General features: G+C 43.0%; 1 protein-coding gene across 1 annotated transcript in view; it reads left to right on the forward strand.

The window, feature by feature from the left end:
* Window positions 1–19,729, forward strand: part of cep295 (centrosomal protein 295) — a 133,198-nt gene that overhangs the window by 18,561 nt on the left and 94,908 nt on the right. Inside the window, exons 8-10 of the mRNA XM_067986347.1 lie at window positions 1,005–1,145; window positions 1,626–1,809; window positions 10,264–10,440. Of these exons, the coding sequence (XP_067842448.1) occupies window positions 1,005–1,145; window positions 1,626–1,809; window positions 10,264–10,440 (502 nt within the window). The remainder of the gene's footprint in view (window positions 1–1,004; window positions 1,146–1,625; window positions 1,810–10,263; window positions 10,441–19,729) is intronic.

Genomic DNA, 19,729 nt, shown 5'->3' on the forward strand with positions numbered 1-19,729 from the left:
ATTTGCAATTTTACCCAAGCTTGGAGTTGGGTTCTTTAAATTCCCTGCTTTCCCTTTCTCGTGACTAGCTGGTACTTCTGGGCACCTCCTTTTGGGGTGTTATGGTTCTGGTTGTTGCTTCACCTTTTGGCATGCTGGTCGGTCACGGGTGAAACGTATGGGCACTCCCAGAGTCTTTGCTGCCAGTTCCGCACTCCTCTTTAACCTGGGTCCGCGTAGCATTCCTGAGTCCCCATTAATGGCTTTATTGTTGTGATTATTCCTACAACGATAACTAACTCTCCAGTAAGCACTTTTCTTGTAGCTATCATCTTCTGCGAATATGTGGCCTGACACTGATCTCGGGGAAAAATCTCTCTTAAATTTCTTCAAAACCTTTCAAGTTGATTCATAGTGCTGCATGTCACAGCTGAGGATAAGAAGTGTGGGAAATAAAGTGAAATGCACAAACTTTTTAAAAACTGCATTGCATTGGATAGGAGCACAGTAGCAAATCAGAAGATTCCTCTGGTTTCTCAATTTCTGAAAAATCAATGAAGAGTTAAGCTGAAGGTGAAGGAGACCACCAAGGTTGAAGAGAATGAAGGAGACAACTGAGATAAATTGAGAAATAGTAATTGGGCTTTAAAAGCCCTGCATGCTATGTTTTGTTTTAAAAACTGTTACGTATGCTGTAAATGTGGCAAAATATTAAATTTTCAAATTTGTAGCTAAAAGTATTTGCCAGTAAAAAGGAGTTAATTTGTGTGGGGAAAAAAAAATTGTGGACCAAAATATTTTCTATTGAACATAATGAGTGATGTCCATAAGTTACTGAGCCATCTATTTAATATAGCACATACAGTATTAATTAGCACACCTTTTAAATAGGTAGGTAAGGGGGCATGATTTCCCACAATATTCTAAAGTTCGACCAACACATGGTCTTTCTAAATTATCTTCACAAGATTTACTGTACATTGTGCGTTTACTTTTTAACTATTAAAAGCTTACTCTTTCAATAGGTTAGTGCTCGACTGACTGCTGATGAGGAAGGAAAGCGCTTGGAGGAATTGCAACAGGAAGCTGAGATGGAGAGGCGAGAACAGCTAGAGAAAGCTAGATTGCGAGGCAGTCATGCTCTCCAAATGGTTCACTTGATACAGGTAATAAAGGCACTACCATAAACTGAGTGAGCAAGTATTCAACCAGCAAATAACACAACGCAGTACTAATTAATAAAAAAAAAGTTTAACCTATTTACTGAAGTTGCATGCTACATTGCTATGTGGATGTGCAGTATTTACATTCTGGTTCTAGTAAGTTTAAAATCTAGTTTAACATAATGTTGATCATTTTTCATGGATTTGTGATCTCCTTAGCAGCATTAAACCTAATATCTGGTGAACAAGTACAGCAGTTTGACACAAGCCTAGTAATCGTGGGGGTGGGGTGCTAGATCCAGCTGTTTTACTGCAATCAACAAACTCAGTGTAGTTACTGCACAACAGTTAAGACTAGGGCTTGAAGAAAGATACAAAAGACTAATGCATTGCACAAATTACTGTTGCTGCAGTCCTTAGTAAAGAATAAAAAGTGAAATTGACAAATATACATTTAAAGTATTTTTTCACATTCGCTTCCAGGATAGAGAGAGACTGATGAAGGAACTGGAACAAATGCAGCATGTTGATCTGACACGTAGAAGGCAGACTGTGGCTCAAATGCCACCCCAACTGTTTGAACCGCAGTATAGACGTGTGGAAGTAAAAGAGGATCGGCAGAGGGAGATGGAATTTGCCTTTGAGGATATGTATGCTGGTGATAAAAGTAAGATCAAGAGCATATAGTTGCAGTTAGTTTGTTGTAATGCTAAACATTTTTCAGAAATTCAGAAATGATTGGGAATTGAGTGGTAAGAACATGAAAGATTACACAGAATGTACAGCACAGAAACAGGCATTCAGCCCAACAGGTCCATGCATGTGTTTATGCTCCACACGAGCCTCCACCCTCCTTACTTCATCTAACCCCATCATCATATCCTTCTATTCCTTTCTCCCTCGTTTTTATCTAGCTTCCCTTAAATGCATCTATGCTAGTTGCCTCAACTACTCCTCGTGGTAGTGAGTTCCACTCTCTGGGTAGAGAAATTACTCCTGAATTCCCTATTGGATTTATTAGTGACTTTCTTATATTTATGGCTCCTAGTTCTGTTCTACCCTGCAAGTGAAAACATCTTCTCTACTTCTACTCTATTAAACCCTTCCATAATTGTAAAGATCTCTATCAGGTCACCCCTTAGTCTTTTCTTTTGTAGAGAAAAGAGCCCCAGCCTGTTCAATCTTTAATGATAAGTATAACCTCTCTGTTCTGGTATCATCCTAGTAAATTTTTTTTGCACCTTCTCCAGTGCCAATATGGAGACCAGAACTGTTCACAATACTCCAAGAATGGTGTAACCAATGTTCTATACAAGTTCAACGTAACCTCTCTGCTTTTCAGTTCTATCCCTCTAGAAATGAACCTCAGTATTGGTTTGCTTTTCTTATGGCCTAATTAACCTGCGTCACTACCTTTAGTGGTTTGTGTATCTGTACCCTCAGATCGCTCTGCTCCTCTAGCCTATTTAGACTCTTATTATCCAAGCTGTATGTGGCCCCCTTATTCTTCCTACCAAAATGTAATACCTCACTTATCTATATTGAAATTCATTTGCCAATTACATTCTGCAAGTTTATTAATGTCTTCCTGTATTTTGTCACAGTCCTCCTTGGTACTAGCTATACCCCCAATGTAGTGTTGTCCGCAAATTTTGAAATTGTACTTCCGATTCCCGAGACCAAATCCTTCATGTAAATGGTGAACAACTGAGATCCCAGCACGAATCCTTGTGGAACACCACTTCCCACCTTTTTGCCAGTCTGAGTAACCACCTTCAATCTTTTCTGTTTTGTAGCCAGCTTGCTATCCATTCTGTACTTGTTCCCTGACTCCACGTGCTCTGACCTTAGTCGTGAGTCTACAATGTGGTACCTTATCGAAGACCTTTTGAAAATACAAATATATTACATCTACTACATTATCCTTGTCTACCCTTTCTGTTATTTCTTCAAAGAATTCAGTAAGGTTGGTCAAGCAGGACCTGCCCTTTTGAAATCCGTGCTGACTATTCTTTATTATATTTTCGGTTTCTAGATGTTTTTCGATTACATCTTTGAGTAAGGATTCCATTATCTTTCTTACCATCAATGTTAAGCTAATTGGTCTGTAGTTTCCTGGACGACTTCTATCTCCTTTTTTAAAATATAGGAATCACATTAGCTGTCCGCCAGCCCTCTGGCACTATTCCCTTTGCTAATGAATTTTTAAGTATATGTAATAGTGCCTCTGCTATCTCTTCCCTAACTTCTCCTAATATGCGCCAAAGCAATCCATCCGGATCATGGGTCTTATCCTCCCTTAGTTTGATTAGTTTATCAATTATCTCCCCCCTTTCTATCTTAAATGACTTTATATATTTTTTGATCTCCTCTAGTATCATGCCCACCATGTTAGTCTCCCTGGTAAATACTGAGGCAAAGTAATTAATATTTCTGCCATTTTGCTGTCATTACCTGTGAGTTTATCATGTGTATCCCTATCCTGATTTTTCTTTTGTTATTTATGTGTCTGTAGAATACTTTACTATTTTTATTATATTTGATTAATTTTATAGTTTCTCTTTGCCTTCCTAATTTTTTTTTAACTTTTCTAATCTTTGTGTATTCCCTTTTGTCATCCTCTCCTCCTTTGTTGTCTACGTACTTAGTTGCTTTTTTTCTTTAGTTTCAATTTTACCCTTATTTTGTTATTCAACCATGGTGTATCATTACTGGCTAGTTTGTTCTTGCTTTTTAGTGGGATATATTTCTCCTGGACACTCTTGATCACCGTTTTAAATATTTCCCACTGCAGTTCTTATTTCTTTGTTTATCAGTACATTTTTCCAGTTTATTTTCCCTAGTTCCATTCTCATCCATTGAACGTCGACTTTTTTTCCAATTTATTACTTTGGTCTTTTTCTTACTTATGTCCTTCTCAATCTTTATCTTAAACCTTATTATGTTGTGGTCACTATTACCTAGATGTTCCCCTATGCTTACTTCTCCTACCTGTTTTGGTTCATTTCCCATTACTAGATCCAGCAGTGCTTCCTCTCTTATTGGGCTTTTTACAAACTGGGTAAGAAAGGAGTCCTTCACACATTGTAAAAACTCCACTCCCTGTACCCCTTTACCTACCTACCTCTTGTCAGTTTATTTGGGGATAGTTAGTCTCCCATGATTATTATTCTATGTCCTTTACTGATTTTTCGGACGTCCAAGACGGCGGGTTCGTGGGGGGGGGGCTCCGAAAATCGGGGATTCCCGGGGCAGGTCCGGAGCCCGGCTTCAACCTACCCACTTCCGGGTTCCCCAGTCACATGCTTAGATGCGCGCGCAGCCCCTGCATGCGGGACTCCCGCCATCAATTAAAGCCGGCGGGATCCCACTTAAACCAATTAATTAGATAGTTCAGGTCGTTTGCAGACCTGATTTGTAGGATATTTTAGGAGGGGTGGGATTTTCAACTCAGCTGAGCGTGTTTCCTGTACTGGGGGAAGCACTCCCAGTTGAAATGGACGTGTTGCAGCCACCATCCTGTGGCAGCTGCAAAGGTCCATTTGACAGGTTGGTGGGGGGAGACCCTCACTCATTACTCTGTCACTTTGGACAAAGTTTGGCCTCCACCACCCTCCTCCTAACAATAAAATTCACAAACTTGCACACTTACCCCGGTGTGCAGACACATTTACCTACCTTACGGACCCCCTCAAATGTACATCTTCCGGATGGGGGCCGCCATAGCTGCAGTCATGACCTCCTCGGAGGACGAACAGCATCACCAGCCTCGCCGGCCACGCTGTCCACCTCTGACAAGTGGAGCTCCACAACACAGTGCTGTGATACACCCACCTGCACAGCAGGAGGGAGGGCAACCGCAGAGAGAGATGCGTCGTAGAAGGCACTACCCTCGCCACAGGGTCTACAGACTGAGGCTCAGCTTCCTGGACCTCTCTGAGCAGCAGTGCACACGGAGGCTCAGAGTCATTCGACATGTAGTCGTGGACATCTGCAGCCTCCTTCATGCCGAGCTGCTCCCGGCTGGCCCGAGCACCATCACCTTACCTGTCGCTGTCGCTGTCAAAGTCACCACTGCCCTCAACAACTTCTCCTTTGCATCCTTCCAGGGTGCCACCGGAGACATCACCGGCGTCTCTCAGTCGTCTGCACAAAAGAGCCCTGCAAATACACCCACTCAGCAGTGACACAATGGGTGGCATCTCCCAAACCCGCGACCTCTACCACCTAGAAGGACAAGGGCAGCAGGCGCATGGGAACAACACCACCTGCACGTTCCCCTCCAAGTCACACACCATCCCGACTTGGAAATATATCGCCGTTCCTTCATTGTCGCTGGGTCAAAATCCTGGAACTCCCTTCCTAACAGCACTGTGGGAGAACTGTCACCACACGGACTGCAGCGGTTCAAGAAGGCGGCTCACCACCACCTTCTCAAGGGCAATTAGGGATGGGCAATAAATGCCGGCCTTGCCAGCGACGCCCACATCCCGTGAACGAATAAAAAAAAAAAGTTGTGGGTCTTCATGGTGATCCTCAGGAAAGGGCATTATTGCACAAACCAGACAAGATTTGCAAAGACGTGGCAGTAGTGGTGCCAATATAATATGTAATGTGAGTTGATCAGAAATCAAATATAAGTAAAAACCATGACAAACCCTCAAACACCCTTGTGCATCCCCTTCATGCTCACGACACGTTTGCTTTACGCTTCCTACTGCACATATGTGTGGCTGCAGCACAGGTAGTGGCAGGTTGGGTGAGGCTGGCCGTGAAAGAGATTAATCAGAGGGTGAGTATGAGATCGAGCCATGAGATTGTATGAGGATTGGTTTGAGTGGTAGTGGTGGGATGAGTACTGGCGAGGTGAGTAAGTGCAGGTAAGATGAGGATGAGCTTTGAGTGGGTGTGAGGAGTGATGTGACAGAGTAGTGTTGGCAGTGCAGAAGGAGATGTGGGGTGGGGGCAGTGATGTGGCAGACGGAGTGTAGGGGAATGAGTAAGTGTAATCACTTCGGCTGACCTACTTAGGTCATTGAAGCGGCTCCTGCACTGTATGCAGGTGCGTGGTATGTTGGTGGTGCTGGTGACCTCCTCTGCCATCTTGAGCCAGGCCTTCTTGTTGGCAGAGGCAGGCCACTTCCTTCCATCCGCCGGGTGCAAGATCTCCCTCCTCCTCCTCCTCACCCCATCCAGTAAGACCTGGAGTGAGGCATCATTAAACCTGGGAGCAGCCTTTCCCCTGGGCTGCTCCATGCTGTAATTTTTCCTATTTTCTGCAGCATCAGTCAGTGGAGGACTGCCCCTTTAAATAGGGCTCCTCCAGCTGACAGCCTATGCTGCGGGTGCGCAGTCCGCACGCTGCTCAGCTTTCCAGCGCGAAACCCGGAAGCCAAGGTAAGTGCCTTCAATTAGGCTGCGATTGCGTGCGGAGCACCTCAAATTCACTGGGCGCGTTACCCACGCGCCCATTCAACCCCCTGCTGCCAACTCGCCTCCCTCCTAATATCGAGCCCCACATATTTGCTTACATACGTCTTCCTCCATCTCCTTTTCACTATTAGGTAGTCCTTTGTATACCCCCCCCTATTTAGCCTGATCAATCCCTTATCTTTTATTTCAATCCATCTGGATTCTGTTTCTATCCTTCTGTTGGTTATGTCCCTTTTTTCTACTGCCGTTATGTTATCTCTAATTAGCACAGCTACTCCACCTCTTTCCCCCCCCCTTCCCTATCCTTTCTGGTTATGTTATAACCTGCAGTATTTAGTTGCCAGTTCTGTTGTTTACGTAGCCACGTTTCAGTTATTGCTACTACATTTGGTTCCTCGCGACGAATTATTGCCTCCAGTCCACCCATTTTATTTTGGACACAGTGTACGTTGCTGTACAGGCCGTTTAATTCATCTTTAATAGTTGTCCTTTCTGCTCTTTTTAACATTCCATTTACTCTTCTGTTTTATGTATTTGTTCCTTGACCATTTATGTTATCATTATCCCTCACCCTGGCCTGACCTTTACACTCATCTCCTGTTTCTTTTATCTTTAAGCTTTTGTTATTGCTACCAGATCCCTCCCCCCATCTTGCTAGTAATGTGAAATGTAGTTCTGGAAACAGTTTTTGTGTATGTGCACATGCATTGCATTTTCAATATTTCAGAGCATTGTAGATGTGGAAAATAGAAAGTGTAAAAAATCTGAACAGTGCAATTGAAAGCTGCAAGGTAGAAATAAATTTTATGGGTAAGACCTATTGACAGCAATTAGCATTACAAGTAAAAATAATTCTTGGAGCACTCTCCAAGGTGGTGATGTAAAACTTGTATGGTGATCTTCAGTTTAACACTGCATTGGAATAGAAGACTTGTGATTTGAGAAATCTTGGGTGTGTAGTACCACTAAAAGATGAGGTAATGCACTATTTTGGTAGTGGATGTGAAACATTAACACTAAATAGATTTTAAGTTTTTTATTCATTCCCTGGATGTGGGCATCACTGGCAGCTCCAGCATTTATTGCCAATCCCTAGTTATCTGAGTTTGATAATAACTGAGTGTCTTACTGGGCCACTTCAGAGGGCAGTTAAGAGTCAACCATTGGCCAGACCAGGTAAGACAAGGGGAGTGATTTTAAACCCCAAGAACGGGTGGGTTGGGGAGGGTGGGAGTTGAAAATAGTTGTTTTTTTGGGTCGCAACTGCAAAATTTTCGGACTTTGCATTCCCAGTGGAAAGCTTGTACTTTTCCACGCCAACATTAAACCCAGAAATAAAGCTGGGTTGCAGTCGCGACCCAAAAAACAACTATTTTCAACTCCCACCCACCCCCAACCCACCAGTTCTTGGGGTTTAAAATCACCCCCAAGGTTTCCCTCCCTAAAGGCTATTTTCTGTTAAGTGAAATAAGATGCAGGGTTGTGCGCTAAGATAGGGTACCTGTCTCAATTTTCAGGTACCGATCGGTGGCACACTCTGCCAATTGGTACTAGAAGTAGAGCAGCCTAACTAGTGGTCCTTAAAGGCATCTTTTCAGGCTGCTCACAAAAATGGCAAACATGTTTATGAAGAGCATGAATGAGCCGCCTGACCCCCAAAAACTCTTAGCATCTGCTGCCAGCCTCTCCATGCCCCCTTCCCCCCACCAACTTCTAACTTCCGGCTGGGTTCCAAAAGGTCATCGACTTGAAACGTTAACTCTGTTTCTCTCTCCACAGGTGCTGCCTGACCTGAATATTTCCAGCATTTTCTGTTTTTATTTCAGCATCTGCAGTATTTTACTTTTAGTATTTTACAAATAGTCTAGTCAAAGATGATAGTATGAAGCATTATCTTTAAATTAGCAATTCAGACTAGTGTTAACGTAATTCATACCTACAAAGTAGGCTTTTGTACCACTGGAGCTCTCTCAAAACTGTGTCTGGGATTGCTATACAACAGAATCTTCTGGGACATCCAATGCGGGAGATATGAAGGATTAGGGGGGAGCTGAGGAGAATTTTTTTCACCCAGAGTGTAGTGGGGGTCTGGAACTCGCTGCCTGAAAGGATGGTAGAGGCAGAAACCGTCATTGCATTTAAAAAGTACTTGGATATGCATTTGAAGTGCTGTAATCTACAAGGCTACAGCCCAAGAGCTGTAAAGTGGGATTAGGCTGGATAGCTCTTTCGGCTGGCGCAGACACAATGGGCTGAATGGCCTCCTTCTGTGCCGTAAATTTTATGATTCTATGAACTATCTTTCAATATTTGCTTAGAAAGCTGCAGCTGCTGTCTAAAGTCCTCTTGGAACACACCATAACATAACTACCCCTGGAGACATCATGCTTCATTTTGCCGTAATCTCATGGGATGTAATGGATGTTTAATAAATTCAGTTTTTAATTGTGTTACATGTTTTCAAGATTATTTAGGGGAAAATCATAACTCATTTTTTAGTTACAAATTCATAAATGTATCATAAATCTTTTCTGTCTTGGAAGCTTTTCATATGTAGGGCTATTCTTCTAAGTGTTGTGCTGTTTTGTTGCTAGTCAAAAATGTTGCAGATGTTTTAGTAATAATTTGGAAGGGTAGTGAACAGTGAGGAGAATAGTGATAGACTTCAAGAGGACATAGATAGGCTGGTGAAATGGGTGGACATGTGGCAAATGAAATTCAACATAGAAAAGTGTGAAGTGATACATTTCGGTAGGAAGAACGAGGAGAGGCAATACAGGGTACAATTCTGAAAGGGATGCAGGAACAGAAAGATCTGGGGATATATGTGCACAAATCGTTGAAGGTGGCAGGGCAGGTTGAGGAAGCGGTTAAAAAAGCATACGGGATCCTGGGCTTTATAAATAGAGGCATAGAGTACAAAAGCAAGGAGGTTATGATAAACCTTTATAAAACACTGGTTTGGTCACAACTGGAGTATTGTGTCCAGTTCTGGGCACTGGACTTTAGGAAGGATATGAAGGCCTCAGAGAAGGGTACTGAAGGGATTTACTAGAATGATTCCTGGGATGAGGGACTTCCTAGATAAACTGGAAAAGCTGGGGTTGTTCTCCTTGGAGCAGAGAAGGTTGAGAGGAGATTTGATAGAGGTGTTCAAAATCATGAAGTGTCCAGAGAGAAACTGTTCCCATTGGTGGAAGGGTCAAGAACCGGCAGACATAGATTTACGGTGATTGGCAAAAGAACCAAAGGTGACAGTGGTTATAATCTGGAATGCACTGCCGGAGTGGGTGGTGGAGGCAGATTCAATTGTGGCTTTCATAAGGGAATTGGATTAGTACTTGAAGGGAAAAATTTACAGTGCTATGGGGATAAGGCGGGGGAGTGGGACTAGCAGGATTGCTCTTGCAGAGAGCCGGCACGGACTCAATAGTCCGAATGGCCTCCTTCCATGCTGTAACCATTCTATGATTCTATAACTGCAGGGCTATGTTTATAGCCATAAGGATCTTTGTTTTTTTACACACTTCAGCACACTCACTTAGTAGTTCAAGTACTTTCTTTGTTATGCAAGGGACATCATGGCCGTCAATTCTGAGCCTTGAGTGCAGACTGCAAGTGAAAGTGTCAATATTTTGGTGTCAGTTACTGATATTCTTTGTAGTTATTTTTTTTATTTTCCCCCTAGAGATCAGAGGTGACCTGATATTGCGTCTTAAGCCTGAACCTTTATCAGCCCCATCTGTTGGGACGCAGGATGAAGATTTAGACCTTTCTATAGAGCCAGAGGGATTTCAAAAGGAAGAGCAACATGCAAAAGGGGACCAGGAGGAACTGGAGATACCGCACTTCAGTAAAACCAAAGGTAACAGAATCCAAGAAATTTGAATATTCTCCTCTGTAGAATGTAGTATACAATGAAACCTGTAAAGTAGGCACACCTAAGGGACTTGCATTAGGTGTCCTTGTTTTCAAAATGGTCATTGCATGTGCAGGAAACCGGATGAGCCAAATATCGTGGGATTGGCTGTATCTCCTGCAGCATTCCTTTTTTTTCCACCTTCACCTGGGATTGTGCCTAATTCTGGAGCCCTGCCAGTGGGATGTGATTTCAGTTCACTTTCTGTTCGTTGGATTTCCCAGTTCATTGCCATTATTGAGGGAGGGATGTGGTGATCCTGGGATCTGCGACATTGGCAGCCTGCACAGGGCGAGGTGACTGCTGTAGGCGGAGTGCCTGGGAGATCCCAGCAAATTGGGGGGATTCGTGTCCTGCAGACCCCTGTCTGGGATCCTCTCCCTCTGTGTGCTACAGCTGCTAATATTTGATGTGCTGGGGGATAGGTAGGGGTCTGTTAGCAGCTCATCGGTACCTGACGTACTGGTGGAGTGAGATGTGGTGTTGCCCGCTGCAGTTCCCAGCTTTTGTTGAATGGGGAGTTCTTTACCCAGCATCCATAGCAGTAGCGAAACCTTTCTATCCCTGGGATAGAGCTCCCCATTCCACAAAAGCTGTTTCTTTCACAAAACCCGCTACTGCCTCGCGCTGACCTGCGTGTCCCATGTTTTAAGTTGTAACCGCACTTGGTGCATTGAAGGCTGTCCGTTGTTCATAATTTGTGGGTGTTTGTAGTTTCAAGGTGCAGCTTGCATCTGCTACAATATAAGTTATTTGGGATTGTCAATAAGTTATCTATTTTTTGCAGGTGTCTGTTTTTTGGGGGCGTCCGTTTATATAGGTTTCATTGTATTTGGATCAGGTGAACTAATAGCTATTTTTGAAATAATATGAAAAATTGTTTCTATATTTGTGTATTGCCAAATATTATTGAATAATATAAATGCATTGATGCTTTTTGTTATCTTGAAACGCTGGCAAATGAATCCACAGAAGTACAGTATCATGAATGGTCAACTGGAACCACAAATCCGTTGACCATTTCCTTTGCCTTGTGTTAGTTGCAAGCAAAAAACCCAATCCTCCTGAAGTTAACCTTTTTGGGCAGTACGATTTCTGAACACATTCTCTTGGTTCTGATATGTGACCTTTTGAAGCAAAAATTGGAACTAAATTTTCATAATGTTGATATCTAGGATACTGTCTTGACTGAAACAATTGCTCCCTAAACAATTTGTTTGATATTTCCACTTCAACATCATCCAACCTGCTCAACACCATGGCCAACACTAACCAATGCACAGCTCCCACAGCGCAGAAGCTCAAAATGACCTTCTTTTGCATATTTCCATGTTCAACAGCTGACTGTAAACTATAACACTTGAGACTTGAGTTAGGCAGGTGCAACAATAACCCATGTAGTAAAATGCAGTCCAGTTCCTACTCTGTCTCCAATTTAGAACCAACATTGAAAATTTATTTTAAGAAAACTTTTGCCTTTTCGTTACAGATGTAAAGTAAATAATGTATTGCTTATACTGATCTGAATAACTGATCTAAATAATCAACTGGGTAGGATAAATAAATGACTTGGACAAGTGTATTATGAACAAAATCTCTGGCTTTGCAGATAATGGCAAAGTAATTGGCAATACAAATAATGAGCAATTAATTCAAACGGCTTCAGATGATTCAGGCAACTGGACCAGTAGATGGCAGATACAGGACAATGTGGCTAAGTATAAAAAGTGCAAAGAACCAAAGTGTTAAATAAAACAATTGTACAGCATTACTGATCAGGAAAAAGATTGGAGTTATTCTGAAGAAATCTATGCAATTGCCAGCCTGATGCATAACTACAGTTTAAAAAAAAGAGCAAATGTTTCATTTTAGCAGAGGAATAGAGTATTGCTGTATAAGTGTTACTACTCTGCTGAACTGATTATTTATAGGAAGGACTGAGAGTATACAAAGAGTAATGAATATGGTATCAGGAAGTCTAAATTAAGTGGAATAGTTACGGTGGACATTTTTTTGGAGAAGAGGAAACTATATTGTTGGCAAAGGAAAATGTTCATTCAGCATTATCCACACCTTTCATGTGATATCCACACCTTTCTGGGGAAACCAAGTGCTGAACACATAATTAGAAAATGTGCATGGCATTGCAGAAAGGTGGTGCCACATGTCTTGTACTCCCATGTCATAAAAAGTGCCCAGCCTCTCTACAGGGGTAAGTTACATTCAACAGACTTAATCTGGCCTATCTCTTCAGTTTTTTTGTATCCTATTTTTCAGGTTTCTCTGGAGCCTGAGGTGTTACTGGTCAGGAACAAAATATACTAGGCTGTCCTCTCCAGGGCAAACATACAAAAGAAAATTTTGGTGTTTGGTCATTGGGTTACCAAATGATTTAATCGTATGTTCCCCAGACTACCACATGGAGAGCAAACAGAAAAGATAAAACAAAAAACAAAAAACAGAGATCATTCACATACTAAGGGCTAAAACACAAATTGGAATTTTACACTCAAAATAGAGTCCATGCTCCAGTTGGGCTGTGATTGTACAGTTCACCCTTTGGCACTCGCCAATACAGTTTCAGAAACCAACTAAGTGCCTAGTTGGTTCAATATGTTGTCACTAACACCTGCCAAAGGCCTTAAATACTATGCAAAATAGATCAGTCACACTTGATACCCGTGACTGTTCCATAAAATGTTTGTTGCCTAAGCATAACATCGTGGCTTGGATAATTTGCCTTGGATTCACGATTTGCATCAGTACAGGATCGCTGCATCTTGTTTCCTATGTTCATAACAAGGTAGACAAGCATAGTAAGCCTAAAGAAATCTGATTGTGGCGCAGTGACTAACATCCAGGAAACATCAGCATCATACAGTTCTAGGGATTCTAACTTAGTCAACATTAGGAGCTCACTGATGTTGGGCAATGCTGAGATAGTAATGACACCGAGGACCATTTACAGCCTTGATACAAAGAGTTTGTCAGCACCAAGCTACCAGTGCTGACAAGTCTGAGTAAGTCGAGCACAGATTATTCCCAGATCTTTGCACGGAGGTAACAATCTGTCTAGCAACATAGGACACCCTTCAGACAGGGATTACTCAGCTCAGGAGTCTTAGTACTGCTGAAATAATCTTGGTGCTGGCTTGCATCAGGTGCCCTTTTGGTCAGTACTCCCTTAGGGATGGCCAAAACAAAGTTTGAGAACCAAAATGAATCCAGCACCCTTCTCCAGAAAACACGCTAGAGAACCACAGAACAAGACTGATTTGACTCCCTGAACAAAACTGTCAGTAACTTGGCATAATCAGTAAGTACTGTGGTCACATACATAATGAGGCATCCTCAGCCATTGGAGACAAGTGGCTTGCTTTTTAGAATGTCCCCATCTACATACCAATAATCAGAAGCAGGAGTCTCTAGAGGAGGAGGAAAATGGTGAGGACTTCCTTGAAGACATGTTCAGACTAAAGATCCAATTACAAAGGTTTTCAACATGAGTCACCGAAAGCCTCATTGTAGTGGCTCCATTGATCCGAAACCCTGGAGTGGAACCCTTCCTCTGAATCTTTGGTAGACCACAACAGCTGATTTCACTGGATTCCTGATGGCTGCATCCCTATAAACCATAGTTGCAAACTTCAATAGAAGTTCACAGCACAGGAGATTGTCATTTGATCCATCATGTCTGTGCCAGCTCTTTGCTGAAACAATTCCAAGCTAATCCCACTGGGTCTGTTCTCCCCGTAGCCTTGTATCTTCCTCTGTTTCTAATATTGATCCAATTTTCCTTTAAAAGGTGGGTGGTCTCTGCCTCAACCACTCCATTTGAGTGTTTACTGTCTTCAGACATTCTGATTACTTGAAAGGCCTCCTCTATCATTGCTTAGTCACATCTTCTGATTTGCAATTTGGGGTGCATGGGGTATGCTAATATATTGGTTGTTAATGATCTAATAATCCAGATAATATGGCCCCGATAATAACGGGGTTGAGGGGGAGGTTTACCAGCCGGGAAACCCAGAAATATGGGTTCCCTGGAGATCCGGCCAACTTTAGTGGCAGGTCCTGATTTAAATTTTAAAAAATCTGTTTCCTGGCTGCAGCCAGCCCAATTGAGAGGCTGGCTGACTGATGGGTGGGTAGGCCTGGGGCTCCAGGCCAGGGAGGGAGGTGAGTCGGACACCAGGGGTGCAGGAGGAGTAGGATATCGGGGCTGAGGGTAGTTGGACATGGGAGGTGGGTGGGTCCTATCACGGGGTGGGGGGGCGGGGTTAGTGGAGGAGGGTGACGATCGAGGTCCGTTCACAGGGTGGTTTACAGGTTAGCTCAGTGTGCCGGCGGGGGGGTAGCACTCCTGCTCCTCCTGTCCTCCTGGCCCAGAAGCAGTGCTGAAAAGGTACTTACCTCTTCCATCCAATTGTTCCTGCTTCCCTTCAGCTGCCAGGTTTCCCGAGGCCTGGGAAACCCAGCTGGCCCGTGTTAAATCTGGAACAGAGATAAAATTTTAGGCACAGAGTCTCATTCAAATATTTTAATGACAGACCTGCCTCAGGAAAGCAGGTTAGTCACCCGGCCCCCAACTCGCCTCCATTAAACCCGGAAGTTGGCAAGTTGGGGTCGTGTTTCCCGTTTAAAAAGTTTTAACCTGTCTTCCTCCCTGCCCGTCCTGGGGGCTTAAAATTGCCCCCATGAGTTGGAATCCCACCATGGGAGTTTGAGAATTTGAATTCATATTTAAAAATCTGGAAACAAAAAGCTGGTATCAGTTAAAGTGACCCTGAAGCTGTCGGTTTGCTGTAAAAACAAATTGGTTCATTTGATGAAAAGAAACCTGCCACCCTACCTAGTCTGACCTATGTGACTCCAGTCCCACACCATTGTGGTTGAATCTTAACTGCCCCCTGAAGTCGCCTAGCAAGTCACTCAGTTTATCAAAAAAAACCTACAATAAATGCAGTGGTTCAAGAAGAAGGCTCACCACCACCCTCTTGGAGCAGCTAGGGATGGACAATAAATGCTGGCCTTGCCAGCGACACCCACATCCTGAGAATGAAAAGAAACCCTCCTAAAATAAATGTTCTCTGTGTCCCTCACAGGGGATGAAGGCTTAGAGATTGAAAGATCTGATGAGCAGCTTGTCTGCTCCACAGTGCCCATTGGTACATCTGATTCACTGACTCCATGTTGGCACATTACTTATTCAAGCACCAGCCCAGATACACCCACTTGGACGAGGTAAATATTGAGATAGGATATATCGCAGGATGAATCTCAGAGCACCTGTGAGCAGGAGAAGCTCGGCGAGAATGGTGAGGAAACTGCCATTTCTCCCCGGATGTTGCAGAAACGACTGTCCTCGGCCGAGAAACCCAAGAATCAAGTTCTCGGGCCAAACCTTTAAAAGACCCATGATTTAGGACAATAGATCTCATGTGCAGGTTGTGGAGATGGTCGTCTCTTGTGTTTTAGATTGTGGACATGTTGGCGAAATCCACATCTGCTGCACCATTAAAGAGATTGCATAACATGAATGCGCTGATTAATGTGGCCATCCGAGAGATCTCTGCAGTATCAACATGCCCGATGTGAGGACTTAGGAGCAACAACTGCTTCCATAGGAGTCCTGAAAGCGCATCTTAGCTCAGGGCTTTCATCAGTTAACTAGGACTATTTGGCCTGTTCTCGCACAGACCATTCACCCAATTGAGCCATTGCCCAGCACGAGTGGATTACAAGCTGTGGTCACAAAAGTCGCCATTTCTCATGACCGTGATAATGAGTCTGCATCAATGCAGCCATCCCCAGTGCCATTACAGGAGGGAGATTCTGGTTTTGGCCCAGTAGGCATTGGATATGCAAGCGACATGACACTGGAAGTAGGTCCTGCAAGATCATCAGCATTATTGAGATGAGTGCCACCTCAGTCCTCAAGGGCTCCATTGAGACACTCTCAGCTGCAAACCTCAAAACCTCCTGATTCTGAGGTAGTGTCACATAGAGGTAAGAGATTAGGGTCCTGTATAATTCTTGGAAACCATTGCTTCACTCTACTGTAGTTCTCCACCACCCCTCCCCCCAATTCTATCTAGTCAACAGAAACAGGACTTGGTCTGCTCATCTATTATTCATATAGCATGCAATGGTTCATTATGCCTGTTTTTGTCCGAAAGGAATCATCAATGAAGTGGATACCTCTGGTCTCCTTTAGTTGATTGCTTGCTCTCATGGGAAAGTCAACGGAATCAGAAGTGTGCCTGAAGAGGGCACCAGCAACCTGTATAGTGCACTGCTGTGACTGATGTGACTACATCACCAGAGGCAGCTTGGAAATATCTGGATGCATAAAAATTTAGTGCTGTTGTCACCTTCACAGCCACTTGCTAGGTTGTGCTCCTGGCAAAAAGAGAGTGCAGGTCACGCTCCAACAGCTCACACATCTCTTGCAGTATGGGGAGGGGAAGAGAAGATAGGGAGAATGCATCTTTCTCAAACATCCTCAAGGAAAAATCCAGATAGGACTTCCTTGGTCTGCACACCTATGGTGTGGATACCTGCAGATTGTGTGTCACCTTTATGCGTGATGTTGCACTCTCTTGGCATCCATCCTTACCTCCATGTCCTCATTCACCTTGCCCTAAAAGGACAGGAACAATGGAATCCCAAGAGAGAGATCTGTTGTTTTCCTAAGAAGAACTCTCTCTAAGTTGCCTATAAAATTCAGCAAATGCCTTTCAGTGGATGTTTTGCAGTTTTTATTTATTGGAAGTCACTTCCTGCCAAAACAGTCTTGCAGTATCTCTACCCTGTATGACCTTCCCGGTTCTTGCCCACCTCTGGGACGATGTACTGGACTAAACACTGCCACCTTTATAGTGACAGTGTTTTGTAGGGGTGATTAAAAAAAGGCAGAAAGTTGGGGAAATCCTGGGGATGACAAAGAAACCCCAACCTTCATCTGCGTGCATCAGGGGTGTCGCAGACAGCTCAGTGTCGTGGGGTCGGGGAGGGAAATTTATGGCGGTCATTATTGGGGTAGACAATCGGTGAAAAGTCTCTGCCTCATTTTACATCACTCTGCCTCTATAGTGCCCAAGAATGGGTGGTTTCAGCAAGAAAAATCTAGGAAATACTCTTCCAGCTTAGCATTTAGCAAGGTAGACAACGTAGAGACAGATGTTCTCGCACCATGTAATTCACCTGGAGGTAACTCCGGACATTTTCAGGAGTTTAAGGTGTCGTGCGATGGACCTGTTTACTTCTCTGTGTTGACCGGAGGTCACCAGTTACGGTTATTGGCGTAGTACAAAGAGTGCAGCCCCTGGCCAACATCTGCAAAATGATTAGTTTCTATTCGAGGACTGAGGTTTTATCAACCTGGAGGCTGGACAGACTCTCCTTTTCCTGCATGTTTGCATTTCTTTCCCCTGATGGATGTAGAATTCAAAAGCTGCAAGCAAACAGTGAAAGTTGTACTGGTAACTTCATATTAGCCTTGCAAACCATGGTTCTTGGATATCATGGTCATAAGCTGAAGCTAGATTCCATTGCCTTGCATGAAGGATTTCTCATCTCATTTGATGGGGTCAAGTATTTGAAGCTGGACACTGAGACATTCTTGTTGAATAAGACAATTATTGGATGTTAATTGTACAACAGTTGCAACATATGATTAGTCTGCTGTGGTTGCACTTCTGACAGCCATTAATTTAGATAACTACTCACACTTATAAATCTCCTTTCTAACGTAGCAAAGTGCTCCAAGATGTTTCATGGTGGTGGGGGGGTGACATCAGCAGGGACATTTGCTGAATGGGAATTTAGAGACGAGGTAGGGGAGGTGATCAAAGGTTGGGTGAAAGAGGTAGATTTTGAGATGGCTTTTGAAGATGTAAAGCAAGGTGGAGGGTTTTTAGGAAAGTATTCCAGAGAGCAGGACTATAATTGCTGAATATTCTGCCATCAGTGATGGAGCAGGAGAACATCCAATGGTCTAGACACTGAAGAGTGGAGGGTGCAAGCTGAAATGTAAGGCTGGAAGAGATTGCAGAGTTATGGTGGAGTGAGCCCTTGAAGAGATTTGCAGTGGGAGGGAGAATGGGGAACCATTGATTGATTCCCACCAAACATCCATCAGCAGAGTTTATAACACAAAATGGAAAAAGTTTGTGTAATACTGTACTACTAAGTTTGATAGTTCTATGTCAGGTGATACCCTGTATGTTCTGGAGCACCTATTAGCCAATGATTTAAAACCTAGTTTGTTTGGGTTCATGTTTGGACGTTTGTCTTTTGCATTAAGTGCAATGAAGGATTGCCTGTTAATGCCCCATTTTAAGAAGCTGTTTGGAAATTGTGTCCATTTTGACCTTTCTCTGGTTCCCTATTTGGACCATAACTTGGTGGTTCTTAAGATCTACAAACCTGGTCTTGTTGGTATAATTTTTGGGATGTTTGTTAAGTGGTTACTTTCAAATTGACTTCAGGTCAAAACTGCTATTTATTTTTATCATTTGTGACACCATCTACATGCAAAATCATGGCAATATTTTCTTACGGATACTCAACACGTGGTTTTCCTAGAACGCATTAAATTAGGCTATGTTCCTTTGATGTGTGGAACACTTACGTTAGGGTAAATGTTATGAACTGGTGTTCCTGGTGCAGAGATACATATCATGAATTTAAGTGAAAGGATAGCATGCCCGCATGATTTTTCTGGCCATTCATTTTAACAATGCAGGAGACTCTACGAGGAATCTATTTTCATTCGCTATGTCAAAGGGTTCAATACAGGAAACCTGAGTAGGGGGTAAGAAGTGAAATTGGGTATTTTCATTTTACACAAAGGGTAAAATACTTTGGAATAAGTTGCCAGGGATGGCTGCTGAAGCAAATATTAGAAATGGGTTCAAGAAGGGTGATGGAAGGGATCCAGTGATATGATGAGAAGGCAGATGGGGTGGGTTCGATCAGCCAAAAAAGGATGGGCTAGTTGGGTCTGACTGCCTTTCTTTAACCTTGTAATAAAATTGTTATTATTTTTCATGGTACAGCATGTTATTGTGCCACTAATGTACTACCCATTTGCATCATCCATATACTTGTGTTCATGTTTTGTTCTCTAGCTCATCAAATTTTTAGGATATTTTTGTTTAATTTTAGCAAGGTAAATCAAATAATTTAGTAGAATGGTTTAGAAAATGTTTGCATATTGTAACTAATTTTA

The sequence above is a fragment of the Heptranchias perlo genome, chromosome 6 (genome assembly GCF_035084215.1).
Source record: "Heptranchias perlo isolate sHepPer1 chromosome 6, sHepPer1.hap1, whole genome shotgun sequence".
Lineage (NCBI taxonomy): Eukaryota > Metazoa > Chordata > Chondrichthyes > Hexanchiformes > Hexanchidae > Heptranchias > Heptranchias perlo.